Source organism: Denticeps clupeoides, chromosome 7, assembly GCF_900700375.1.
Source record: "Denticeps clupeoides chromosome 7, fDenClu1.1, whole genome shotgun sequence".
NCBI lineage: Eukaryota > Metazoa > Chordata > Actinopteri > Clupeiformes > Denticipitidae > Denticeps > Denticeps clupeoides.
The window spans coordinates 1,750,036-1,776,823 of record NC_041713.1 but is presented as its reverse complement, the minus strand read 5'-3'; the positions used below and the strand labels follow the sequence as shown (position 1 = coordinate 1,776,823).

At 50.3% G+C, this 26,788-nt stretch overlaps 1 protein-coding gene across 2 annotated transcripts; it reads left to right on the top strand.

Annotated features, from left to right (window-relative positions):
* The first annotated feature begins 1,584 nt into the window (after window positions 1-1,584).
* LOC114794247 (myosin-9-like) lies at window positions 1,585-26,783 on the top strand. 2 transcript variants are annotated; one of them, XM_028986660.1, is made up of 41 exons: window positions 1,585-1,751; window positions 8,895-9,226; window positions 11,416-11,572; window positions 12,210-12,237; window positions 12,331-12,424; window positions 12,527-12,547; window positions 13,508-13,600; window positions 13,681-13,744; window positions 13,867-13,965; window positions 14,054-14,197; window positions 14,287-14,382; window positions 14,472-14,743; window positions 14,841-15,014; window positions 15,095-15,268; window positions 15,543-15,657; window positions 16,753-16,940; window positions 17,041-17,162; window positions 17,283-17,352; window positions 17,500-17,660; window positions 17,744-17,852; window positions 17,940-18,071; window positions 19,097-19,303; window positions 19,394-19,531; window positions 19,616-19,739; window positions 19,815-19,986; window positions 20,066-20,278; window positions 20,509-20,653; window positions 20,740-20,946; window positions 21,024-21,128; window positions 21,217-21,369; window positions 21,463-21,711; window positions 21,788-22,000; window positions 23,281-23,493; window positions 23,575-23,736; window positions 23,806-23,934; window positions 24,023-24,111; window positions 24,212-24,335; window positions 24,422-24,630; window positions 24,718-24,826; window positions 24,901-25,073; window positions 25,544-26,783. In XM_028986660.1, exons 2-41 carry the CDS (start codon window positions 8,900-8,902, stop codon window positions 25,650-25,652), a joined length of 5,883 nt encoding a protein of 1,960 aa, XP_028842493.1. In that variant the 5' UTR covers window positions 1,585-1,751; window positions 8,895-8,899; the 3' UTR covers window positions 25,653-26,783. The 2 variants fall into 2 exon arrangements, with proteins under 2 accessions (XP_028842493.1, XP_028842494.1); XM_028986661.1 differs by lacking the exon at window positions 12,527-12,547.
* Window positions 26,784-26,788: the final 5 nt, after the last annotated feature.

The window sequence follows — 26,788 nt, the reverse complement described above, 5'->3', positions numbered from 1 at the left end:
ATGAGCGGATGAACAGCCTGGCCAGATCAGAGCTGCTTATGTTAAAAGGCGCATGAACGCAGAACGGAGACGGCTGTCCTCCCAGCTGGAACGTCTCTCGGAGATGATTAGATGTGCGATTTTTTTCTATTCTTTAGTCAGGCTTGCAGCCACGCCCGGCCGGGGTGAAGGGGTGTGTGCGACTGGGTCAGTTGAAGGGAGGAGAGGGGGGCAGGTCAAGACTGTCCATATTTGGTAATCTCTTAAATACTTTAATGCTGCACCCCCACCGCTGGCAGCGCCGAGGAATGTTGTGTCACATCCCCGTCAGTATATCACACACACACACACACACACACATACAACACGCTTTCACTCTTCAGTCGGCATCTGTTATTGCTCAGAAAGAGAAAGAGATGCTGCTGACCTTTGACCCTTGAACTGAAATTCCTTCTGTTGACCATGCAGCCCAGAGTCACCAAGGGATTGATTTTTCCAGCCAGGCTGCATGTTCCACGTCCACACAGTCAGAAATGCTGCTCAACTCAGCAAATGTGGGTTCAATCACTATCTTAATATATTGATCACTTATCAATATAGTAGTGGCAATAAAAAAAAAACACACAATGCACACAGTGAAATTTGTCCTCTGCATTTAACCCATCACCCTGAGTGAGCAGTGGGCAGCCATGACAGGCGCCCGGGGAGCAGTGTGTGGGGACGGTGCTTTGCTCAGTGACACCTCAGTGGCACCTTGGCGGATCGGGATTCGAACCGGCAACCTTCTGATTACGGGGCCGCTTCCTTAACCGCTAGGCCACCGCCGCCCCTTAATAGGCAGTGGTGGCCTAGCAGGTAAGAAAACGGACTTTTTATTCTGAATTCCGAGGTCCCCACACACTGCTCAACAAGGGTGATGGTTAAATACAGAGGACACGTTTCACCGTGACACCGTGTGCTGTGCTGCAGTGTTTCACAATGACAATTACGTGACTTCCACTAGTAATAATTACCATTAAAACTCCCTTTTGAAGGGTAGCGTGTGCATTTCAGTATTTACATTTATGGCATTTACCAGATGTCCTTATCCAGAGCGACTTACAGTCAGTAGTTACAGGGACAGTCCCCCATGGAGACACTCAGGGTTAAGTGTCCTGCTCAGGGACACAATGGTAGTAAGTGGTCCCTCCCCAGGTGGAGTGGAGTTTTCAGTTGGAGGATGTTGGTACGGCATGTGTGTTATTGGACGGATTGTGGCCTCCGGCTGCTCCGTTTTATGTCCCACCAGCAGCGTCTTGATCAGATTGTCGACGCTGTCGACATTTCACACGGCAGGACACTGGGGTCACCCATGATGCTAATTACCCTGCTGGTCCCCCACCACGGCGCCCTTCCTGCATCCTCTGCTACTTATATGGTAAAAAAAACACACCGTCCCGTCCAGCTTCCAAGTTCACAGACCCCGCGGTTTTCCCAACTTTCCCACAAGCGCACACCCCCACCCCTCTCCGATTGGCTCGGCGCCGCGGGAGTGGGCGGGGCTCCGCGCCCGGCCCCGCCCTCCTTGGACCGCGCCCGACGCACTACGCGAAGGGAGAACTCGGGCGGCGAGTGAAAAGAGGGCGGGCGAGAGAGAGAGAGAGAGAGAGAGAGAGAGAGAGAAAGCGGAGCCGCAGCGGAGGAAACGGACGCGCCAGTTGAACCGGAGCTCGGTGCGACGCTGAGAGGACGGACGGAGGCCCGGAAACAGCACGTCTGCATCTGAGGAGCAGGTAACCGGGCCCGGGGCCCGTCCCGCCGCCGAGTTCGGGCCACGGTCTCGCCTTCCGCTCTGCGCGCTACTTTTTCCCTGGAGCGGAAGCCGGAACTTTCGCGGCCCGCGCAAGAAACTAGCCAAGCAAACAGGAAGTGAGTTGCGTGAACGCGCTGCAGGGCCAACGGGGTCCGTCCGTCTCGTCGCGGGGTGTTTATCGTCATTAACCCGGGCAAAGACGGGGGTTCAAGTTCGCCGTAGAAGCGAGCGGCTACTCGGCCGTGCGCCATGACGTCACCGCGCTTGTCTGTGGACGGGAGATGGGCCGGGGTTGCCAGGTCAAGACCGAATCCAGCAGCTCGGAAGAAACGCGCCGAACTGACAGGAAAGTCGTCGAGTTCGCCGTGGCAGAGTTTCCCGTTTGATTCGAACGCTGAATGCAAAATGGCACCGTGCGTGTGAGAACGGAGAGGGGACGAGCGAAGGTTTTCCGGTTTTTGCTCCTCCGCTACCTGTCACTTATGTCACTGTTTGCTTTTTTTCGGTTTAACCGAAAAGCACATTATGCGATCAGGGTCCATTTGGTCCAGGCCCGCCTGTAAACCGTGGTCTGAAACGGCTCTGTTTTGGCGTGAAAGCGGCCACCCTGGCAACCTCGGGCCGCGCCGTCCACGCTTTTCCTGGTTCTCGAGTTGAATGACACAATTTCTGCAGCGTTCCTCAACCATGAATCCGCAGCTCCACCCTCGGCCACCAGTGATTTATTTATTTTATTTTTCCCGCCCCGAATGCCGACCCGATTCCGAGCTGCCTCCTGTTGGCGAGTTGAGCCGGGTCGATCGTGGCCAGAAGCAGGAGCCCTGGTCTGCAGAGGCTGTGGTGCCGCAGAAACTAGGCCGGGGTTGGGCTTCTGATCGGTGTTTAGCGGCACAACGTTATCTTATCTACCTCTGAGGCTATTAAAAAAGAGTCGAATGCCTCATCTGCCTGGTTCAGATTCTTCGTTCAGGCCACATTTACTGGCCTTTATTTGCGCTGGTTAACCGGGCCTGTCGGCTGTTGTTTGGGTTCCCGTCCTCAAGGCCCCGTCTCACCATGTCCTGGCGTTCCTGCTACATCCCGGCAGATGGTTTCCCTTTGCATTGTGCGCGCCGCTGTCAGGAAATGGTCGGGGGGGGATTAGTCAGTTGTTGACACAAGTGTCTGCGAGTCGACGGGGCCGCGGCGGTGGCCGTTTACCGAGCGTTCAGCTCAGGGCCCGACGAGGGACAAACTCCATCTGCTTCGGGTTATTTGGACGCGGGGTGACGGATTTCCGTCCACGCGTGAGGTCCGAGTTTAATAAAACATCTGTGGAGCATCGCTTCTCAACGTCGCCACATCATTCACATTTTTACGTCTTCTACCAGACGCCCTTATCCAGAGTAGTGACTGGGACAGTCCCCCTGCTCAGGGACATGATGGTAGTAGGTGGGGTTTGAACCTGGGTCTTCTGGTTCACAGGCGAGTGTGTTACACACTAGGCCACCCCTACCACCCCATTCACATTTTCAAGTCTCCTACCAGACGTCCTTATCAAGTGTAGTTACAGGGACAGTCCCCCCCTCTGGAGACACTAGGGTTAAGTGTCTTGCTCAGGGACACGATGGTAGTAAGTGGGATTTGAACCTGGGTCTTCTGGTTCTTTTACAGCATTTACCAGACGCCCTTATCCAGAGCGACTTACAATCAGTAGTTACAGGGACAGTCTCCCTGGAGCAACTTAGGGTTAAGTGTCTTGCTCAGGGACACAATGGTAGTAGTGGGATTCGAGCTAGGCTACTACCGCCACCCCATTCACATTTTTGTGTCTCCTACCAGACGTCCTTATCAAGAGTAGTTACAGGGACAGTCCCCCCCCTGGAGACACTAGGGTTAAGTGTCTTGCTCAGGGACACGATGGTAGTAAGTGGGATTTGAACCTGGGTCTTCTGGTTCATAGGCGAGTGTGTTACCCGCTAGGCTACTACCGCCACCCCATTCACATTTTTGTGTCTTCTACCAGACATCCTTATCCAGAGTAGTGACTAGGACAGTCCCCCTGGGGACACTCAGGGACACGATGGTAGTGAGTGGGGTTTGGACCTGGGACTTGGTGGTTGAGCGTGCAGAGAACCTTGACGGCGAAGCTGGGATCCAAGTTGGTTGACGGTGTCGTGGCGCCTGTTGATCGGCTGTAATCTGCTGTTTTACAGGCCGCCCCCTCTCTCTCTCTCTCTCCCTCCCTGTGTCCGGGTTCTTTGTTCGACCGGCACACCTGTACACGTCCGGGGAAACAATGGCGGGAAGTGGCTGCCGGCTTTTTCTTCCGGCCCTTTCCGCCACTCTCCGTGGGTTGAGATACGAAGGCCCGGCCTGGAGTGATGGCGCGCCGCGACTTCCTGGAAGTCCGGCTCGGGGTTCGAAAGGCTTCCTGCGTGCAACGTCGTCTTCGCCACCACACACGCAGACTTTGCTCCGACTCGGGCGTGTGCGCCCAGGAGATACGGTGGCCGCGGCGCGGACTTTGCACTGAATGGGGCCGCTGGGTTTCCAGTGAATTCTACACGCCCGGGCTTCCTTCAGGTCCTCCTCTATAAAGTTGTTTCCAGGCAAGTTAGCATTTTGATCGCCTCTGTTCGCTTAAATCTAGAACGTTTTTTTTTTTTTTTTTTGGTTTGATCGTGCCGTTCCAACCTCCACTTTTCCACGGATTCAGCACCTGCTGTCCTTCCCTTGCGGGTTTGCTGTTCATTAGCCTAGCGGGTAACACACTCGCCTGTGAACCAGAAGACCCGGGTTCAAATCCCACTTACTACCATCGTGTCCCTGAGCAAGACACTTAATCCTGAGTGTCTCCAGGGGGGGGACTATCCCTGCTACTACTAAAGTGAAGTGATCGTCGCATGTGATACACAGCAGCACAGCACACTGTGCACACAGTGAAATTTGTCCTCGGCATTTAACCCATCACCCTTGGTGAGCAGTTGGCAGCCATGACAGGCGCCCGGGGAGCACTGTGTGGGGACGGTGCTTTGCTCGACGGATCGGGATTCGAACCGGCAACCTTCTGATTACGGGGCCGCTTCCTTAACCACCACTGGCCATTAAACTGACTGTAAGGCGCTCTGGATAAGGTGCCTGGAAAATGCCATAAATGTAAATTAGCATCATCAATTAGCCTTTTAATTCCAGCATCAGCAGTTCCTTACCGAGAGCGTAGCAGGCCGGCGTGCTAATTCATAAATTCGTAACCCGAACTGCCACCGTACCGCACTTCACTTCCTTTACATCCGTACGCACACATCTGCGGTTACTACGGCGCGTTGGAAGCGACATCTGCAGCGAATGATGGATCCTCGTGTTGCCTGGAGGTCTCATGAACCTTAAAAGGCAGTCGGACGGTCGGCAGCATATTTTAGATGCACGCGCAGCGGCGTGATGTTGACTCGTCGCTGCAGACCTCCTCCCGCCGCCAGGTTTCCTGCACCGGAAACGCCGCATTGAGGGGCCAATAAAACCTCGAGTTAAATATTCACTTCAGAACCTGTTCATTTTGACGGCACTGACGAAGCGCTGCATTTAATAGTTGAAATGCAACTATTTCTTTATTCATTGCACGGCAGCCTGGCGCAGGAATTCCTGCGGCGTGACGTGTGGTGTGGTGATGAAGGGTTTCCTGCGTTACCGAGTGCCCGAGTATTGATCTTGCGATGGCTTTTTAACCCGTGGCGCCTGGACTTCGTCACGTCGTCCCGGGGCCTGCAGATTCCTGCGAGGCCGCGTCACACCGGGCCCCGCCCGCGTCGCCTCGGATCAGAATTTTCGCATTGATCGGGATGCCGCATTGTCACCTGCGTGCCGCCTGCCTCATTACCCGGCATACCAGATCAGCAGCCGTCGGAGCGCATGCTGAACCTCCCTCCGGAATATGACCCGGCGTGACCCGCAGCCGCCCCGGTTCTGGCTCCTCCTCTTTCTGGAGAGCGTAATTGAGTTTGTGTATTAGTGGGAGTGGACGGGCGCGGCCGACGTTCGTCCAGGTGCCGAGACCGGATCTGAAAGTGTACAAAGTCGCATGTCTCTTCGTCTTGGCTTGTTGTATAATCGTACTGTTGAGCGGTTTCGAATTCGATTTCCCGTGGGAATGCGCAGGACTCCGCCCACGAATTGAGGCCACACCCCCTGCCCCTCCCGTGCCTTGGTTCAGCAGTCCGGGGCTGTTTTCAATAACATGTACATTTACGGCATTTACAAGACGCCCTTATCCAGAGCGTCTTACAATCACTAGTTACAGGGACAGTCCCCCCCGGGGACACTCAGGGTTAAGTGTCTTGCTCAGGGACACGATGGTAGTAAGTGTGGTTTGAACCTGGGTCTTCTGGTTCATAGACGAGTGTGTGACCCGCTAGGCTACTACCACCCAGTAGTTACAGGGACAGTCCCCCCTGGAGACACTCAGGGTTAAGTGTCCTGCTCAGGGACACGATGGTAGTAAGTGTGGTTTGAACCTGGGTCTTCTGGTTCATAGACGAGTGTGTTACCCCACTAGGCTACGACCACCAATAACGTATGAAATGGTTGGACGTGCGGGAAGGAGCACGCAGAGCTCCTCAGGCGCGTCGGGGCCCCGATGCATCGTGGGTTTCGACGGTTTTATAAATACCCCGGGCAGTGAGGTCACGCCGCCGAGTCTCAGTGCTGGGCGTGCCAGCGGCGGCGTGGGAGGGCCAGGAGCTGCTCGCTCGGGCGGAATGGAATGAGGGGGAGTGAGGGACGGCCCTGGCAAGGAATGGACGGCCGTCGTTTCGTCCCCGTGCAGGTCCAGCATTCACACGATTCCTTTCATTTAAACCGGGTTCAAGCTCTCACTCTTCAGGGGCCGATCGGGACTTTCCAGCTTCAGGACCGCTTTGAAGACAATGTTCCAGCTGCCGTTGCCCACGTTCATTTAACGTCCTTATCCAGCCCGCCTTAGTCAGTAGTTACAGGGACAGTCCCCCTGGAGACACTCAGGGTTAAGTGTCTTGCTCAGGGACACGATGGTAGTAAGTGGGGTTTGAACCTGGGTCTTCTGGTTCATTACCCGCTAGGCTACTAGCACCCTCTACGATTCAGGGCCGTGGCGACCAAAACGCATTAAAAAAGGTCCTGTGTCCCGGCCACTTTCCGCGTCCCTCCGCCGCCCCCACCCTACTGTCGGTGTGCGGCCATCGTCACCGTCCCTGGAATATTCCTCCTCGTGCCTGTCTGCGCTGCGATGAGCGTCGGAATGCGCGCCTGTAGCCGGGATAAACCCGCCCGGGGACGTCCCTCTCGCGGCGTGAGCGGTGGCTGGAAGAAGGCGGCCAGGAAACGGCGGGATTGGGGAGGGGCCGGTGAAATTTAAAACGAACCTGTTGGGACCTTTAACCTGCTCCGTTCCTCTGTGCCGTCACGTTGTGGACGGTATGGAATTCGCCGGACGAACTGAACCTCCGAGCTCGGCTGCGGCGCTGCATGTTCTGACCATGCAGACTTTCGGGGCGCCCAGATTAAGCATTTCAATTAAACGTTTTATTACGTTGATCGGTTCATTTTTCATTAACGTCCAGCGTTCTGAAATCGTTAAATTAGGTGACATGAGTCTAGTTGTGGGTGGTAGTAGCCTAGTGGGGCTACTCTCTTATGAACCAGAAGACCCAGGTTCAAACCCCACTTACTACCATCGTGTCCCTGAGCAAGACACTTAACCCTGAGTGTCTCCAGGGGGGACTGTCCCTGTAACTACTGATTGTAAGTCGCTCTGGATAAGGGCGTCTGGTAAATGCTGTAAATGTAGTAAGTAGGTGGTGGTCGGGTTGCATTTTTACGCCGCTTTATCACTGGGGTTTGTTAGGAGAGTCACGTGTCATCGTTATTATTAATTATTATCAGTAGTACTGTTTAATGAGCGCTGCGCCGACGTCCCTCCGTCTTCTCCGGTTTCCTGAAGAAACAGTCCAGTCATCAGTCTGGGGCGCTGCGCGCTGGCGTCGCCTCGGCGCGGTTAACGAGCAGATGTTCCATGCCCTCACTCGCAGAACCCGACTCGTAAAGCACCGGGTCTCCGGGGTCTCCAGCTCCAAATGCCAAATGCAGCGTTTTAGTGACGCGACCCGAAAGCCATGGAAACCAAAGCGGTGGTGTCTTTTGCAGGGTCCCCGTGCTCCGTTACGTTGCCGCGCGGACAACCTGATTTTTCCGGTTGTGGAGCGTGCGGGACCTCGGGAGGCGGGGAGGTTATGAAACGGTTCTCGTCGTACCCGTCCGGTCACTTTCGCTGCTCGTCCTCGGCAGCTCCGACTTGTTGACAGGCGTGAGAACGGCGCGCTCGGGCCCTGTTGGGGCCTGTGGCTGCGGTTTACTGCGGTTTCGCCCCGTCTCCCAGCCGTACCTGGGGCAGGCGTCGACCTTTAGGGCCGCCGAGGGCGCCGCGTCGTTCGACTGTTCACTTCACATGACTGTTGTTGTTTTTTGAGTTGGGGGTTCGAAGCCCCCTCAGGGCACGACGTGCTGAAAAAGTTTTACTCTTGTGTTGCATATCGGCGCCCTCGTGCGCGTTTAATGGCCCTCTGAGCCTGGTGAGACGCATTAACATGATTTAGCTGCGAGGCCAAGCCAGGCGAGTTTTTTTATTTTTATGCCTGTTGACCCCACGTGAGGGGCCTGGACCCCAACATTCCTCGCTGCTGATGGAAGACCCCTGGGCAGAGGGGTGGGGTTGCTTCACCGGTCTCGCTGAACCCCATCGGTTTTTCTACATTACTTCACGTGATATTTTGGGGTGGTAGTAGCCTAGTGGGTAACACACTCGCCTATGAACCAGAAGACCCGGGTTCGAATCCCACTTACTACCATTGTGTCCCTGAGCAAGACACTTAACCCTAAGTTGCTCCAGGGAGACTGTCCCTGTAACTACTGATTGTAAGTCGCTCTGGATAAGGACGTCTGGTAAATGCTGTAAATGTATATTTTAAATGAATCCGTGAGAACCTGCCGTTTAACTACAAAAATCGCCAAGCAACGTCATTATGACATATAATCGTGTATATATTTTTGTGTATTTGATTATCCTTTACTGCTCTTGACTCCTTGTCTCTTCCTCCGACCCTGTTTCCCATAGCAACCATGACGGACGCAGACAGGTTCCTGTACGTGGACCGCAACCTGGTCAACAACCCGCTGGCGCAGGCCGATTGGGCCAGCAAGAAGCTGGTATGGGTCCCCTCGGAGCGGCTGGGCTTCGAGGCGGGCTCCCTGAAGGAGGAGTGTGGGGACGAGGTGATGGTGGAGCTGGCCGACTCGGGCAAGAAGGTCCGGGTCAACAAGGATGACATCCAGAAGATGAACCCGCCCAAGTTCAGCAAGGTGGAGGACATGGCCGAGCTCACGTGCCTGAACGAGGCGTCCGTGCTGCACAACCTGAAGGAGCGCTACTACTCCGGCCTCATCTACGTGAGTACAGTTTTTCATTTTAGGTTCAGTCTAGTCTACAGGGTGGGCCATGTATATGGATACACCTTAATAAAATGCGAATGTTTGGTGACATTGAACACATTTTATAAGTGGTCAGAAACTTGTAAATAACTCATTGTTTTTCTTGTGAAATTACCAATAAATATGACGTGTCACGTGACCCTGTTCCTATTGAAAAAACAAAAGCTGGATCCAAGATGACTGACTTCAAAATGGCCACTATGGTCACCACCCATCTTGAAAAGTTTTTCATTTTATTAAGGTGTATCCATATAAATGGCCCACCCTGTATATGAATTCTGGTTTCTTTATGGTTCCGGTCATTGGTCATTATAATGAACTATTGTCTGGAAAATTAAACCAAAATGCTAAAAAGATTTTTGTAATATTTGCACTTTTACTTGTCCTTGTATTTAAGATGGGTTCTCCGATAATGTGGAACATCATTTAATTTGTTATTTTGGAAGGTTTTCAATGCAAATAATTATCATTCAGACATTCAAAGTTCGGTTTATACAGTCCCTGACAAAAGTCTTGTCGCTTGTGTATAAATTGACCTCAACTGCCACTGATATATATATATATATATATACATTTTTTTTTAAACTCATTTTATTCCCATTTTATTTTTTAATGTTTCAGTGCAAAACGAAACTGTCAAAGTATTCTAATATTCAAAGCTCTGTAAAGCCCATTGAGTCAATTTTTTGCAAAGACATAAGTGTTGTCTCCTTGTCATATGAGCTTCACCTGTGACTAATAATGGATGAATTAGGTCTCAGGTGTATAAAAAGAACCCCAGTACACTAGACCTTCACATCATTTGGTAGGGTTTTACCTTTTCACATGAGCTATTTCTAACACCAATCGATTTAATTAAAAGTCAGGTTAATAGCAGGTGTTTCTACTTTTGTAAGGGACTGTATATATTATATTGAATAGGCTTAGGCTTAATTAAAATATTCATACAGCGCACCATTTTTTAACCCTTTAGTACTGGCTATCATATGTTGAACTTAACATCGCTCGTGTAGCTTTAAGACCAGTGACGTTGTTCTGCGTGCGTCACACCATCTTGGTCAATTTAGGTACAAATTCAAATTTTATTTGTCACGTACACAGTCATACAGGATATGATATGCAGTGAAATGCTTTTGCGACTGCTACAGACCTCGATATTGCAAATATTCATGAGGAACCAATATGCAAATATTGCAAACTTAACCAAATATTACAATGTTATGTTTTTAAACATTAAATATGTGTAACAGGTAGAATGAAGATGTGTAAAATAAAGTGAAAACCTGTGCAAAATTCTGGCTGGATTGAGTCCAGAAGTGATTGGAAGATATACTGGTACCGTGCATTAAGTCAAATAGTCATTAAGAAAGTGCGTCCATAGGCCGCTTTGTCATCTTCTCCCAACCGGCTTCTAATCCGCCGCAAGCATCCTGAAATCGAATTAATGCAGCGAACGTGTGTTGAGGAAGTGGCGTAATCTGCGTGACCAGGTGCATATTACGATATATTTCATCACATCAAACAGGTTCGTTGACCAAGATATTTCGTTACCTAAAACAACACTATTGGTGAGGGGATCACGGCAGTTCCCACAATGCACTCTGCTGGGCGCCCACGGGCCTGGTTAGCTGCTAGTGTGTCCCCTTCTCAGCCCGTCGCTGTTTGGAGTTCTGCTGTAAACAGGAAACTGCAGGGAACAATGGTCTCCTGGGGGGGGTGGGGAGAAGGAGGGAGATTAGAACCGAAGTAAATGGGCGGGGAAGGTAAACGACGGCGTAATCGTCACCCGCAGCTGGGAGTGATTTTACTGACCGGGTCATGCCGACGATTTAGTGCCCAGTGGTAGGATAGTGTCAAAGGTCAACCAGGCGACCTGCCGGATATCAGAGACGAAACTGGCAGGAATAATGAAGATTGTACATTGCAAGGGGAGGGGTCCATGAGGAGGGGTTCTGTATGACCTCATGTAATAATGACTCCGCACTTATTACTCCAGCCTGAAATCATCACTCTTTTTTTAACGTGTGACCATTAAGTGAAAAATAAATCAAATTTGCAATGTTCAGTTTTTGGTTCCAAATATAACCAATGCTACCATGTCCGACCCAGCTGGTCCTGAGAAAGGTCTATATTGATGTGCCTGACAGACGTACTCCGGCCTCTTCTGCGTGGTGATCAACCCGTACAAGAACCTGCCCATCTACTCCGAGGAGATCGTGGAGATGTACAAGGGCAAGAAGCGACATGAGATGCCGCCGCACATCTACGCCATCACCGACACCGCCTACAGGAGCATGATGCAGGGTACACACACACACACACACTATACTGCCAATTTCCCGCAAATTGCTTGTTTATTTATTCCGTATTTGTTGTTTATATTGATTATGGTCAAGCGTGGTTTCCTTTTCTCTGGACATGAACCACTAAAGAAGAGTCTCTAGAGTCATTATCATCACCACATTTCTCTGTCATGTTCAGAGGGCTCGGACGGGGCCCTTCCCAGTCGCAGGAAGTCCTGCCTGTACCCAGAGCACTTCCTGTTCTAGGGGCTGTGTGTTACGCCGATAACTCCACTGACCGACATCCTATCGGTTTGTTTCATTTACTGGAAGGGGTGTGGCCAGAGCCGCTGGATTAAACCACTCGAACTGGGTCTTTGCTCTCGTGTGTGTGTGTGTGTGTGTGTGTGTGTGTGTGTAAGGGGTGGTAGTAGCCTAGTGGGTAACACACTCGTCTATGAACCAGAAGACCCAGGTTCGAACCCCACTTACTACCATCGTATCCCTGAGCAAGACACTGAACCCTGAGTGTCTCCAGGGGGGGACTGTCCCTGTCACTACTGATTGTAAGACGCTCTGGATAAGGGCGTCTGGTAAATACTGTAAATGTAAGCAGACCACGTCCTTGACCATTTGTCTTATGTTTTTTCACCCCGCAGACCGTGAAGACCAGTCCATTCTTTGCACGTGAGTCTTGTCCCGCCGACTTTGACGTTGTTGCCGCTCCCGTGATTTCTGGTTTGTGACACTCTCTCCTCCTCTACCCATGTGATTTGACAGAGGGGAGTCTGGGGCCGGAAAGACCGAGAACACCAAGAAGGTCATTCAGTATCTGGCCCACGTGGCCTCGTCCCACAAGACCAAGAAAGACCAGGTGAGTGCGTGTCCGGCCGCGGCACGGTTTGGCAGCCGATGTAGATGCACGGTTAGTTCTGGTTCGGTTCGATGTTGAATCTCTCTCTCTCCCCACCAACAGAGCAGCAACGTCCTGTCACATGTGAGTCGCCCCTCCTCCTCCCCCCTCTGTCTGTGCCACGGCCTCTGTCTCCACGTCTGCCGCTCTGATGTGCTGTCTAGTGGGTCACGGGTTACGTGGACGTGGTCACATGACCCACAGGGGGACACTGCCGTCTTAGCTGCTTTTTCTTTTTTCTTCTTATTTTTTATTTTTTTAAATCATATTCTTACATAAACAACGATAATTATCGGTGTTCTTCTGTTTTGTCTGTGAGTGCATTTAAATGCACACCCGCACATCATAGAGAATTTATTAAAAATGAATAGACTGGTATGTAAACAGGCTCCCATTCACCATGTATTCACCATTTATCCAGGCAAAACACAGCTGCTTGTAGACTTCTCGTGTGGTGCAATCCATAAAGAATTCGTTCTGACCGAACTTTCTGTTTGGATTTATATATTTTTTAGGCTGCGGTATTAAATTAGCTGTGAAATGATTGTGAAGCCTGTCTCTGGGTTCTGCTCGGGTGGAGGGGTTCTTGCATGCAAGGTGGCGCCTCGGTCGGGGGTGAAGGCTCTCTCGCGTCAGTCTTGTGGCGTGGGAACTCTGCTGTGCTTGTGTTGTGCGTGTGGGTACGTCGCGGGCTCCTGCGTACTGCAGTCGTGTTTCAGCTTGTTCTGCTGATGCGGTGTACTGTCTCGCGGAGGAATGGACCCTTCTCACTCGTACTGGAAGTTGTAAATCTAGACTAGTTCCATGTCAAACCTAACATCAGTTGCTGCAAGAAATGCAAGAAAATGTTAAATAATTGCCAACTTTCCTTAAATGCCTTCCATTACTTGAAAAGGGTCTATTAAAAAAAATAAATAAAATAAAACGAGAATTTCCTTATAACCTCCAGGTCTCAGATCCATGCTGCCGTTCTGCACCTGATCTGATTGGTTTTTTTAAAAAAAAAAAAATGCATTTATTCATTATCACTATTTTACCGGTCAGGGCGAACTCGAGAAGCAGCTGCTGCAGGCCAACCCAATCCTGGAAGCCTTCGGCAACGCCAAAACAGTGAAGAACGACAACTCCTCCAGATTTGTAAGAGCACGGATAAGGTGGCTCTGTATTCAAAGGCTAATTTGGGGCAAATAAATGCACATTTTTCTTCGTTTCTTCAGGGCAAGTTCATCAGAATCAACTTCGACGTGAACGGCTACATAGTTGGGGCCAACATTGAGACCTGTATCCTTCTATCTGCACAACTTTCCTGGTGGAGGACACCGTGCTGGTGTCCGAGTCCACGCCTCGCTCCTCGCCTTGCTTGGTTTCCTCAGGCGCTACCGAGTCCTTGACCAAGTCCTCAGATCTGCTGGAGAAGTCTCGTGCGATCCGACAGGCCAAGGACGAGAGAACCTTCCACGTCTTCTACTACCTGCTGACGGGCGCCGGGGACAAGCTCCGCGGTAGGTCCCCTCTTTCCTTTTCACTCCAAGTCGATTGACCGGAGCACGGAGTTCAACCAACCGGACGTCACCTCCTGTCACTTTGCAGCGGAACTCTGTCTGGAGAGCTACAAGAACTACCGCTTCCTGTCCAACGGCAACGTGACCATCCCTGGACAGCAGGACAAGGACCTCTTCACAGAGACCTTGGAAGCCATGAGGATTATGGGTATACCTGAGGACGAGCAAGTTGGTAGGTAAACGGTTTTGATTAAATTCTCTGTGATTTTAAAAAAAAATAATTAAAATTAATATATATATATTTTTTTTTCTGGTTTGTAGGTCTGCTGAAGGTCGTTTCTGCAGTGCTGCAGCTGGGCAACATGAGTTTTAAGAAGGAACGTCACTCAGACCAGGCCTCCTTGCCTGATGACACCGGTACCAGAAATAAGATCTGCCCGACCTCCTCCCCCCGAGTCCCCTCCGACAGAACAAAGAATAAGTTCCGTTTTTCTCTGTCCCCAAAGCGGCACAGAAGGTGTGTCACCTGATGGGCATGAACGTGACGGACTTCATCCGCGCCATCCTGTCCCCCCGGATCAAGGTGGGCCGCGACTACGTGCAGAAGGCGCAGACGCAGGAGCAGGCGGAGTTCGCGGTGGAGGCGCTGGCCAAGGCCACCTACGAGCGCATGTTCCGCTGGCTGGTCATGCGCATCAACCGAGCCCTGGACAAGACCAAGCGGCAGGGGGCGTCCTTCATCGGCATCCTGGACATCGCCGGGTTCGAGATTTTTGAGGTGAGCAGCAACACCGTGTTTTATTTTTCTATTTTAAATATTTAAATACGCTTAAATGTATAAATACGCTGCTGCTGCTTCTGGTCTTTCCTTACAGCTCAACTCCTTTGAACAACTCTGCATCAACTACACCAACGAGAAGCTGCAGCAGCTCTTCAACCACACCATGTTCATCCTGGAGCAGGAGGAGTACCAGAGGGAGGGCATCGAATGGAGCTTCATCGACTTCGGCCTGGACCTGCAGCCGTGCATCGACCTGATCGAGAAGCCCGTGAGTGTCTCCGCACTGAATGGGGGTGCTGGGACGTCGAGAAGCTCCGGCTTGAGCCGCTGCTCTGCTCTTACCCTCAGGCAAGTCCTCCTGGCATCCTGGCTCTGCTGGACGAGGAGTGCTGGTTCCCCAAAGCCACGGACAAAAGCTTTGTGGAGAAGGTCCTGCAAGAGCAGGGCACTCACCCAAAGTTCCTCAAGCCCAAGAAGCTGAAGGACGAGGCCGACTTCTGCATCATCCACTACGCTGGAAAGGTAGTTGGCTGATCTTCGTGATATCAGTACACTAGTTTACAGAGGAACAATGATGTTCCAGCATGTCCTTGAGAAGTAGCCTCGTGGGTAACACACTCGCCCAGGAACCAGAAGACCCAGGCTCAAACCCCACTTACTACCACTGTGTCCCTGAGCAAGACACTTAACCCTGAGTGTCTCCAGGAGGGGACTGTCCCTGTATAACTACTGATTGTAAGTTGCTCTGGATAAGTGCGTCTGGTAAATGTTAATAACTGATGTCCCCCCATCTCAGGTGGACTATAAAGCAGACGAGTGGCTGATGAAGAACATGGACCCCCTGAACGACAACGTCGCCACGCTACTCAACCAGTCCACGGACAAGTTTGTGTCTGAGCTCTGGAAGGACGGTGAGTGAAAAGACATTTAAAAATAAATATTTTTCTTTAAATGTAAGGTCTACTTTTTCATAATTTCGTGGCCTACTGATCTTTCTCCTTTCTCCCGATGTTGGGTGTCGCTTGACCTCTGTTTTTATCCTCATCCTCTCCAACTATCCACTCATCCCATCCCTCCGTTTATCCCCCTTTTGATCCTCTCGTTTGCTCTCATTCTGTCACTCCCTCACCCTCAGAGGTGCAGAGTTGTCAGAGAGCCTATTTTTACCAGCGCTTTCCTTTCCTCCATTTAGACTCAGGTGACTCTTTCTCATTCGTTTCTTAGTTTTTTCCACATTCCTCCCTTTTTTTTTTCTGGACTCCTCCCAGGTTGTAAATTTCTCACCAGTGTTTATTTCTCCCCCCCCCCCCGACTCCGAAGCGAGGTCTGGTCTGGTCTGGTCTCCTGCTCTCGCACTGAACCTTTCCTCTCTCCATCTCTGTGTACCAGTGTGATTTGGGCGCCCCCTCGTGTTGGTCATTGGTACGACCGAACTGGGTATATACTGCATGGGTTTGGCTCTGTTGTCACGACAACACATGGTGATTAGGGGTGTAAAAAGAGAAACGCATCATTATTGTTACCAGTATCAGGACCTCAATTCAATGTGGTTGCGCTGACCCGTTTGTGTCTTGTGACGTTCTGATACAAAGAAAAAAAAAAAGTAATATCCTTGCAAAGAAAATCTTTGTTTTTGCATTTTTATTTATTTATTTATTTTTGTTAAGCGTTAAGTACTTACAGGTGCACATTGTTGCTGTTTCAGGACCATGATGCCATGAATTACACCCCTAATGATAGCTGCACAGACCGCCACACACACACACACACACACACACACACACCCACCCCAACTCACCCCTGCCGTCCTCTCACTGCATTGATTTTTGGACTTGTTCTGTTGTGTGTGACCCTCCCACGCTTCACTGGAATCTTGTGCCTCCTCCTCTCCCCCGTAGTGACTTTCTTGGTGTGTGTTTGCGCGTGGTGTTTTTTTTTTTTGATGTACATTTTACTTTATATTTTTTTTCCGGACTCCCACTCACCACCTCCCTGTTTGTTCGCAGTGGACCGCATCGTTGGCCTGGACAAGGTGGCCGGGATGTCCGAGATGCCGGGCGCCTTTAAGACCCGCAAGGGCATGTTCCGCACCGTGGGCCAGCTCTACAAGGAGCAGCTGTCCAAGCTGATGGCCACGCTGAGGAACACCAACCCCAACTTCGTCCGCTGCATCATCCCCAACCACGAGAAGAAGGCGAGAACCCCGCCCGGAGCAACATGATTGGGGCCCGCCTCCAGACGTACAGTTGGGGATGTGCCTTTTGACTGTTTGTGCCTCTCTGCTCTGAACACAGGCTGGTAAGCTGGACCCCCACCTGGTTCTGGACCAGCTGAGGTGTAACGGTGTCCTGGAGGGGATCCGTATCTGCAGACAGGGCTTCCCGAACCGCATCGTCTTCCAGGAGTTCAGGCAGAGGTAGATGACTTCATACCTGCTGTAGACTGCATTTAACTCCGTTCCCATAAATAAGTTTTATTTGTAGCTTTGTAGTCGCTTTATGTACTTATTTTCCTCCTCTTTCCTGCCTTCTCACAGGTACGAGATCCTCACACCCAATTCTATTCCAAAGGGCTTTATGGACGGCAAGCAGGCCTGTGTTTTGATGGTGAGTCTCATGACGTTCTCTGCCTAGCAGCTCTTAACGCTTTAAAACAAGGAGAAATTATAAATCCAAGTTTAGATTGTATTGTGTGTGTGTGTGTGTGTATATATATATATATATATATGTCAATTAAATTCTTTTTTTTTAAAGATCAAAGCCCTGGAGCTGGACCCGAACCTGTACCGTATCGGCCAGAGTAAAGTTTTCTTCAGGGCCGGGGTGCTGGCCCACCTGGAGGAGGAGCGAGACATGAAGATCACGGACGTCATCATCAGCTTCCAGGCCTGGTGCCGTGGCTACGTGGCTCGCAAGTGAGTGTCGTGCTCCGTCCGAGCCATGTACATTAAAATATAAATCGAAATAAATAAGCAAATAAACGGAACTGCGTCCTCAGGGCCTTCGCTAAGAGGCAACAGCAGCTGACGGCCATGAAGGTGATTCAGAGGAACTGTGCCGCTTACCTCAAGCTCCGGAACTGGCAGTGGTGGAGGCTGTTCACGAAGGTGAGGACTGGAACGACCTCGCAGCGATTCGGGTTTTTGGGGTTTAGGTGGTGACCCCTCCTCTCTTCCCCTGCCCTCCAAACGCAGGTGAAGCCCTTGCTGCAGGTGAGCCGCCAGGAGGAGGAGATGCAGGCCAAAGATGAGGAGCTGAGCAAGGTGAAGGAGAAACAGATTCAGGCTGAGCAGCAGCTGGAGGAGATGGAGGTCAAACAGCACCAGGTACAGTGGAGCAGTCCAACCATCCAGCATCCACATTATAGCTGATTTTGGCAGCCTGTCTTCATTCAAGTCTATGCATCCAGACTCATTTTAGTCTAGTCGACTAAAAGTCTGAGCGTTTTACTTTTATTTTAGTCCGATTCATCCATGAGGGTTTTAGTAGTTTCATTTTTAGTAGTTTTTTTTATTTATTATTAATTAATTTTCATTGTCAAGCCCATTTCATAATTAAAACAAGGTTATCTTATTGTAATATTAAATTTACCTTGACATGCATTGAAGTGGCCGCATTTCTCCCCGGGTTTTTTCAACATACATTCTGTAGGACTACAGGGAGGTAGTAGCCTAGCGGGTAACACACTCGCCTATGAACCTGAAGACCCAGGTTCAAATCCCACTTACTACCGTTGTGTCCCTGAGCAAGACACTTAACCATGAGTGTCTCCAGGAGGGGACTGTCCCTGTAACTACTGATTGTAAGTCGCTCTGTATAAGGGCGTCTGGTAAATGTTGTAAATGTTTTTTTTTTTTTTTTTTTAATTAAATGAGCTGAAATAAAGTTTCATGTCATTTGGCAATGGAAATGAAGAGACATTTTAGTATATTTTTTATTTTGTAAACCATATTTAGTCTTGTAATATTGTTGAAGAATAAAAACAAATTTCGTTATAGTTATCGTCACATGACCAGCATTTACATTTACGTTACATTTACGGTATTTATCAGACGCCCTTATACTTACAATCAGTAAGGGATTACTTACAATCAGGGACAGTCTCCCAGGAGCATGTTAGGGTTAAGTGTCCTGCTCAGGGAAACAATGGTAGTAAGTGGGGTTTGAACCTGGGTCTTCTGGTTCATAGGCGAGTGTGTTACACACTAGGCTACTACCACGCCTCATTTCAGTAACGTCATATAGATATTTAATCCAAAATTGATGGACAAAAACTACACTAATCAACACTGTCTGTCTCCATTCTTCATGGAAGATGTCCGTAAAGTTCACCTCACATATCTCTCTGTAGCTAAATGCGGAGAAGATGGCCCTGCAGGAGCAACTGCAGGCTGAGATGGAGCTGTGTGCCGAGGCAGACGAGATGCGCAACCGCCTGGTGGCCAAGAAGCAGGAACTGGAGGAGATTCTCCATGACCTGGAGGCCCGAGTGGAGGAGGAAGAGGAGCGGGCCACCCACCTGCAGAACGAGAAGAAGAAGATGCAGCAGAACATTGCGGTGAGCTGCTTGTGTTGCTTGTGAGGCTCGCCAATGCTGCAGTTTTGCTTTCCTGACCCATGTCTTGAAGAGCCGTGTTTCAATCCACAGGACCTTGAGAACCAGCTGGATGAGGAAGAGGCTGCCAGACAGAAGCTGCAGCTGGAGAAGGTGACTCTGGAAGCGAAGGTGAAGAAGGTGGAGGAGGACGTCATGGTGCTGGACGACCAGAACAACAAACTGAACAAGGTAGCCTCAGAACTCTATTGCATGTGAGAACTCGCCGCTTCTTCTGGGTGTTTCTTGAAAGTCTTTGTGTGTTTCTGCCTGCAGGAAAAGAAGCTTTTGGAAGAGAGGGTTGCTGAATTCACCACAAACCTTGCAGAAGAGGAGGAGAAGTCCAAGAGCCTTCAGAAGCTGAAGAATAAACACGAGGCGATGATCACGGACCTGGAAGGTAGGTGCACCCTCTGCTCGTGTGATTCTCCTCCTGCCTTGCTCTGGTCGTACTTTAGCGGTGCCTCTTCCACAGACCGCTTGCGCAGAGAGGAGAAGGTCCGGCAAGAGCTGGAGAAGAACAGACGCAAGCTGGAGGGTGATTCCACTGAGCTGCACGACCAGATCGCTGAGCTGCAGGCTCAGATTGCCGAGCTCCGAGCCCAGCTGGCCAAGAAGGAGGAGGAGCTCCAGCAGGCGCTGGCCAGGTACGTCTGTGTGAACAGGCCCCACCCAGTCGCCTTTTATCTTCATCAACGCTGACGCCTGCTCGGTTCCTCCTCCCAGGATTGAGGAAGAAGCGGCCCAGAAGAACCTGGCCCAGAAGAAGATCCGCGAGCTGGAGGCGCAGCTGTCCGAGCTGCAGGAGGACCTGGAGATCGAACGGGCCGCCCGCGCCAAGGCCGAGAAGCACCGCCGCGACCTGGGCGAGGAGCTGGAGGCATTGAAGACGGAGCTGGAGGACACGCTGGACTCCACCGCAGCGCAGCAGGAGCTCAGGTGACGGCCCGGGTCAAATCTCTTATCACTTAGTCCAGCCGAGCTGGCGTGGTAAATGATCATCAAACCCAAAATCATCTCCGTATGATTCGCTGTTTGTAGATTTAGAATTTATTTGTATTTATTTATTCATTTTTATGCGGTTTATTATTGCACCAACGGGATGGATGCTGAGCAGGTGAAATAATGTCTCTTATCAGGAAATTTTCTGCCTGTCTTCATGTTTTTAGGACGAAGCGTGAAACTGAGGTGGCCCACCTGAAGAAGACCCTGGAGGATGAGGCCAAGGTCCACGAGCAGCAGCTTATTGACGTGAGGCAGAAGCATGGCCAGGCCTTCGACGAGCTCAACGAGCAGCTGGAACAGGCCAAGAGGGTAAAACGCCGTCCAGAGTTTATCTTCTACCCGCTCGTTTCACCCGTAAAGATCATCAACGGGGACCTGCCGCGTTCGCATTACAGAACAAGGTGTCCATGGAGAAGGCCAAGCAGGCCCTGGAGAGCGAGAGGAACGAGCTGCAGATCGAGCTGCAGACGCTGATGCAGGGCAAGGGCGAGTCGGAGCACCGCAGGAAGAAGGCGGAGACCCAGCTGCAGGAGCTGCAGGTGAAGCACGCCGAGAGCGAGAGGCAGAAGGCGGAGTTCGGCGAGAGAGTCGCCAAGATGCAGGTGAGTGTTACTCCTGAGATGGTGGCGAGTGTCCGTTTTGGTTTTTGTATTGATCTCCTTATCCCGTCTGGATGTAGATGGAACTGGACAATGCCAACAGCGTCCTCAATGAGGTTGAAGGCAAGTCCAGCAAAGCCTCCAAGGACTGTGTCGCCCTGGAGTCCCAGCTTCAGGACGTCCAGGTGGGCTGGCCTTCACTGAACCTCTACGGTTCTGAAGGTTCTGGTGAGACATGATTTTAGAACCTCCTGTCTCTCTCTCTTTGAGTAGGAGCTTCTCCAGGAAGAGACTCGTCAGAAACTCGCCGTCTCCACCCGAATGCGGCAGCTGGAAGACGAGAGCAACAACCTGAAGGAGCAGCTGGAGGAGGAAGAGGAGGCCAAGAAGAATGTGGAGAAGCAGCTCCTCACCGTGCAGGGTCAGGTACGTATGGCGCACAAGCAGATGTCACTTTTAAAACTTGATGTTCACTCAAAAAGTGTGATGTTCAAGACTCTTTTGGCTGTGTGAGCGTAGCTGGTAGACCTGAGGAAGAAGATGGAGCAGGAGGCCGGGTTGCTGGAGAGCACGGAGGAGGGAAAGAAGAGGCTGCAGCGCGACCTGGAGGGCGTCACCCAGCGGATGGACGAGAAGGTCCTGGCCTATGACAAGCTGGAGAAGACCAAGAACCGCCTGCAGCAAGAGCTGGATGACCTGCTGGTAGACCAAGATCACCTGAGACAGATCGTGTCCAACTTGGAGAAGAAACAGAAGAAGTTTGACCAGGTGTGAGCTCTTTAGATGCTCCTGATGGTTTGTGTTGATGCTCTGCACTGGTTAATCTCTCCTGCTGCATCTGTAGATGCTGGCAGAGGAGAAGTCCATCTCTAGCCGATACGCAGAGGAGCGCGACCGGGCCGAGGCTGAAGCCCGAGAGAAGGAGACGCGAGTGCTGTCCCTGACTCGAGAGCTGGAGACGTTCAGCGAGATGAAGGACGAGCTGGACCGTGTCAACAAGCAGCTCCGTGCTGAAATGGAGGACCTGGTCTCCTCCAAGGACGACGTTGGGAAGAGCGTAAGAATTTTATAAATTCTTCAGCAGAGTAAGATCTACGTTCCACCCTGTCGTTGGACATCTGACAGAACTGTAGGTTTGGTTTAGGTCCTATTTAAACCTTCTTGGTGCCATGTTTTGGTATAAGGAGTGTAGAGGACCTGGGTCTGATGGTTTCAGTGCCGATGTAACCTCTAGCCCAGAGGTCAGCAACCTTTAACACTCAATGGAGCCGTTTTGACCCGGTTTCCACAAAAGAAAAAGCACAGAGCAATTTATTTTTGCCGTGTAAAATGAAGATAACACTGCAGATATTATTTTGCTATTTTTGCTAGTGTGATGCTTGTGAAATGTTATACATCCATGGCTTTTGGGAGATATTTTCAGAGGCCAAAATGAAACGCATTGAAATTGAATGTTAAAAAATCACAATTTTTAAAGGTCCCCTGACTTTTTTTTTTTTTTTTTTTTTTTTTTTTACTTGGTGTTGTTGGTCCCCTAATTCTGTATCTGAAGTCTCTTGGTGCAGAATTCCAGCCACTTTGATCCAGTCCCACAATGAGATTTCCCAGGACGCGCCGTTTCACCGTCTGTAGCTTTAAATGCTAATGAGGAGGAGAGAGGCGGGACGAGGAGGAGAGCGGCCTATAGAAGTTGAGGGGACATTCGCGGAAATTGCAATCGACAACATTCACCAACCACAATGTTTGGCACAGACAGGAATTCGTGTCGCTGTTTTTTCCAGAAAAAATAAAATGAACCCGCTGGTTCTTCAGAGTCTCACGTGACTGAACTAAAAAAAACAAAAAACATTTGTGCTCATTTTTACATCCAAACAACGAGCAACTGCGATGCTTCACACGTTTGGAAGCCATGACGGTCGGTGGAGATAATGTTTTAGGGGAGGGGCGGGAAAAGCATGAGAAACGGGAGGTAACCTTTCCCTTTATGACGTCATAAGGGGACAAATTCCAGATCCGACCGTCTGAGCTGCCGCTCTCTGAACAGTGAAGCAGAACGACCAAAACACTCTTTACACTTATCTCCATCACCTATCTCCATCTAGTTACTGCCGGATCGTAGGCAGGCTCGAGGAACTCGTATTAATATTCAATAAGTCAAATTTCCATGATTGGGGACCTTTTAACTTTCTAACTACAATAAAAAAAAAAAACGTTTTAAATTAGATGCTTTATTTTCCGAAGCTGCAATGTAAGGACTGAAATATCTTGTGGGGCAGAGGAAGGTCCTTCTGGACTGAGATGTTGGTCATATATTTTTATTTAACAATCCTCTGCTAGGTTCATGAGCTGGAGAAGTCCAAGCGAGGAATGGAGCAGCAGTTGGAGGAGATGCGCACACAGCTGGAGGAGCTGGAGGACGAGCTGCAGGCCACCGAAGATGCCAAGCTGCGGCTGGAGGTCAACATGCAGGCTATGAAGGCCCAGTACGAGCGTGACCTGCAGGGCCGCGATGAGATGGGCGAGGAGAAGAAGAGGCAACTGGTCAAACAGGTGGGCTGCAGGTTGCGTTGTGGCCTTGTTAGTCTGCTGCATGGGAAGTGTAGTTGATTAACTGAAGGCTGGACTACTCAGGTGCGTGAGATGGAGATGGAGCTGGAGGACGAAAGGAAGCAGCGCTCTGTTGCTGTGGCGGCACGTAAGAAGATGGAGATGGACCTGAAGGAGCTGGAGGCAGCCATTGACCAGGCCAACAAGAACCGGGACGAGGCTCTGAAACAGCTGAAGAAGTTGCAGGTATCGTGTCTGTTGGCTTGTGATTTAGTGTTGCTCTCCCATTCCTTTTCTGACCACCTCGCTCCTCAGGCCCAGATGAAGGACCTCCTTCGGGAGCTTGAGGAAACTCGCATGTCCAGGGAGGAGATCCTGGCCCAAGCCAAAGAGAATGAGAAGAAGGTCAAGGGCATGGAAGCTGATATGATCCAGATGCAAGAGGTAAAAGAACCTTCTGGATCAGTTTCTCCACCGGCATCTTAATGTTTTTTAAAAAAAAAAAAATCAATTGTCTCTCTTCTCTCGACAGGAACTAGCCGCTGCAGAGCGCATGAAGAGACAGGCCCAGCAGGAGCGTGATGAGCTGCAGGATGAGATCAACAACCAGGCCTCCAAGAAGTAAGATCTTTTGTCTTCAGCCCTCGTGGCCTCTGGAGATGGTCGTGGTTCTGACAGGACTTTTTTTTTTTTTTTTTTTTCTCCTTCCTCATTCTTCTAGTGCTCTGGTTGCGGAGGAGAAGAGGAGGCTGGAAGCTCGAATCGCTCAGCTGGAGGAGGAACTGGAGGAAGAGCAGTGCAACACGGAGCTGGTCAACGACCGTCTGAAGAAGGCCATGCTCACGGTACTAGAATCCCGGTGCAGAAAAGCAGACTGGGGACGAACTGTCTAGACTCCGCTCCTCTGATCGTCCCGCTTGTGTTAAACCAGACTGACCAGGTGGCTGTGGAGCTGACGGCCGAGCGCAGCACCTCCCAGCGCCTGGAGGGGGCGCGCTCTCAGCTCGACCGGCAGAACAAGGAGATGAAGCTGAAGCTGCAGGAGCTGGAGGGGGCCGTCAAAAGCAAGTACAAGGCCTCTATCGCCGCCCTGGAGGCCAAGATCGCGCAGCTGGAGGAGCAGCTGGACATCGAGACCCGGTGGGTAGAACATTTGATAACGTTGGTAATCGAACCGTGAGACCAGTGAAGGTCCACATGTCCTCATCAAAGCGCTCCTCCCATCAGAGAAAGGCAGCAGGCCTCCAAGCTTGTCCGCCGCACGGAGAAGAAGCTGAAGGAGGTCTTTCTGCAGGTGGACGACGAGAGACGCAACGCGGAGCAGCACAAGGACCAGGTCAGTGGAGGCCGTCTTCCAGGCTGCAGTCCTTCCTCCGCAACCTTCTTAACCGTTCAACCTGTACGGTGCAGGCGGACAAGCTGAACACCCGCATGAAGCAGCTGAAGCGGCAGCTGGAGGAGGCCGAGGAGGAGGCCCAGCGCGCCAACGCCAACCGCAGGAAGCTGCAGCGCGAGCTGGAGGACGCCACCGAGTCGGCCGACGCCATGAACCGCGAAGTCAGCAGCCTGAAGAGCAAACTCCGGTATTCCCTCCCTCGCTCCCTGTTTTCCCACAATGCCGCTGTTTATTTGTAAATTGTTAATATGACAGTTTTTCTTTAATTAAAAAGGGTACACGTTACAGGGTGTCCACAGATCTTTTAAAACTTAAAAAAAAACTTTAAAACTCTTAAACTTTAAGCATTTTTTTTTTTTTTTTTTTTTTTTTTTTTTTTACTGCTAGCCTCAAAATAATTTAACAAATGCCTCTCAAATAAGAAAGCAAAAATATCGCAGTCGCCCCCTAGTGGCTTTAAGCATTGCAGGTAATATGAGTGTCTTAACATTTGACAAAGGCTAAAAAAAAAAAAAAAAAAAAACTTGGAAGGAAAAATTATATAGCAAATAATATTTGGGTTCTTCTGTTGTAAATTGAGGTGGATAATGAGTTTGACACTGTGTGCATATTTAAAATAAAATAAAATGGTCCTAACCTGGTTCCTTGGGTCTCCAGGCGTGGGGACCTCCCCTTCACCATGAGGCGCGTGGTGAGCCGCGGTGGGGTGGATAGCGACGAGGAGAGCGAAGCCAAGAGCGAAACCCCGGAGCCCAAGCCTGAATGAAGAGACCACACCCCTTGATGGTGACATCCATCCATCCATCCACACACACACACACACACACACACACACCAGTGCCAATGCTGACATGAACTATTGTGTAACACATGGGGAAAAATTTGTGCAAAAAAAAAAAAAGCATTAGACCAAGTTGCCTGTTAACATTACGCTTTGTAGTAATCTCTCTGTAACAAACACACACACACACACACACACACACTGTTCTTCTGACAATCGCATAAACAAGGACCAAAATTTGTTTTGACGGAATTCTCTGGGATTTAAAATATTAATGATATTTTTGTAAGGACATTCCAGTACTATCCGTAGCGTTTTGTTTTTTTTTTTTTTTTTTGGGTAATTGAAGGAGACAAAGAAGATTTATGCAAAGATGGAGGGAGGTGGACAAAAGTGAAGTTTTTTTTTTTTTTTTTTTTGACCTAAGTCGAATATTGTGATCTGTAACATTTTTTTGTTTTATTCTGACATTTTCTGAAACGTTTAAAGGACCGAAATACGTGACTCTCGCTAGCTCTGTATTAAAAAATAAAAAAACGCATGCAACTTTTCGCTGCAGCGCTTCGGCTCGGTGAAACTCTAGATGGATATTGGCACGTAACTCGCACACGTTCGCATCTCCACGCTCAAACTACGACAAATGATTCTGGTCTAAGTGCCGCTTCCCTCGTCTTCGCACTGAGCAGCAGAAGTCGGCCATTGCTCATGAAGGAGGGAATGGAGGGCAGTTCCGGCGGTGGTTTAAAACTCGGGGCCGCTCACACTGTATTCTCAGGGCACTGCTGCGAGGCGCCCGGTGGGTTGCATGCCACCCCAGTACAGTCGTGCCGTGGTGTGAACCCCACTGGCGGCTCTGTGGTGACCGTGACTGCCCCGCCCTAGCATGTGCTCAGGGTGGCTTCCTCACTCACACTGCTGGGAAGTGAGAGGAATTTATTACGGATTGACGAGTTATTCTGTTTCTCTCTCTCTCTCTCTTTCTGTCACATAAAAATCGAAGTCTTAATGTCTTAATTTTGTACTGTTTATGTACTCTGCCAGTCTGAAAACGATTATATCTTGAGAGTAACTCATGACCTGTTGGTATTGATGCAATAAAATGGCTTTTTAAACTGCTAACT

What these genes read in the sequence shown, in the direction of transcription:
- LOC114794247 (XM_028986660.1), top strand. Translation starts at nt 8,900, where the DNA reads ATGACGGACGCAGACAGGTTCCTGTACGTGGACCGCAACCTGGTCAAC. An exon ending in TCATCCACTACGCTGGAAAG is followed by an intron (nt 15,269 to 15,542) that starts GTAGTTGGCTGA and finishes CCCCCATCTCAG; the next exon opens with GTGGACTATAAAGCAGACGA. An exon ending in GCAGCGCAGCAGGAGCTCAG is followed by an intron (nt 20,279 to 20,508) that starts GTGACGGCCCGG and finishes TCATGTTTTTAG; the next exon opens with GACGAAGCGTGAAACTGAGG.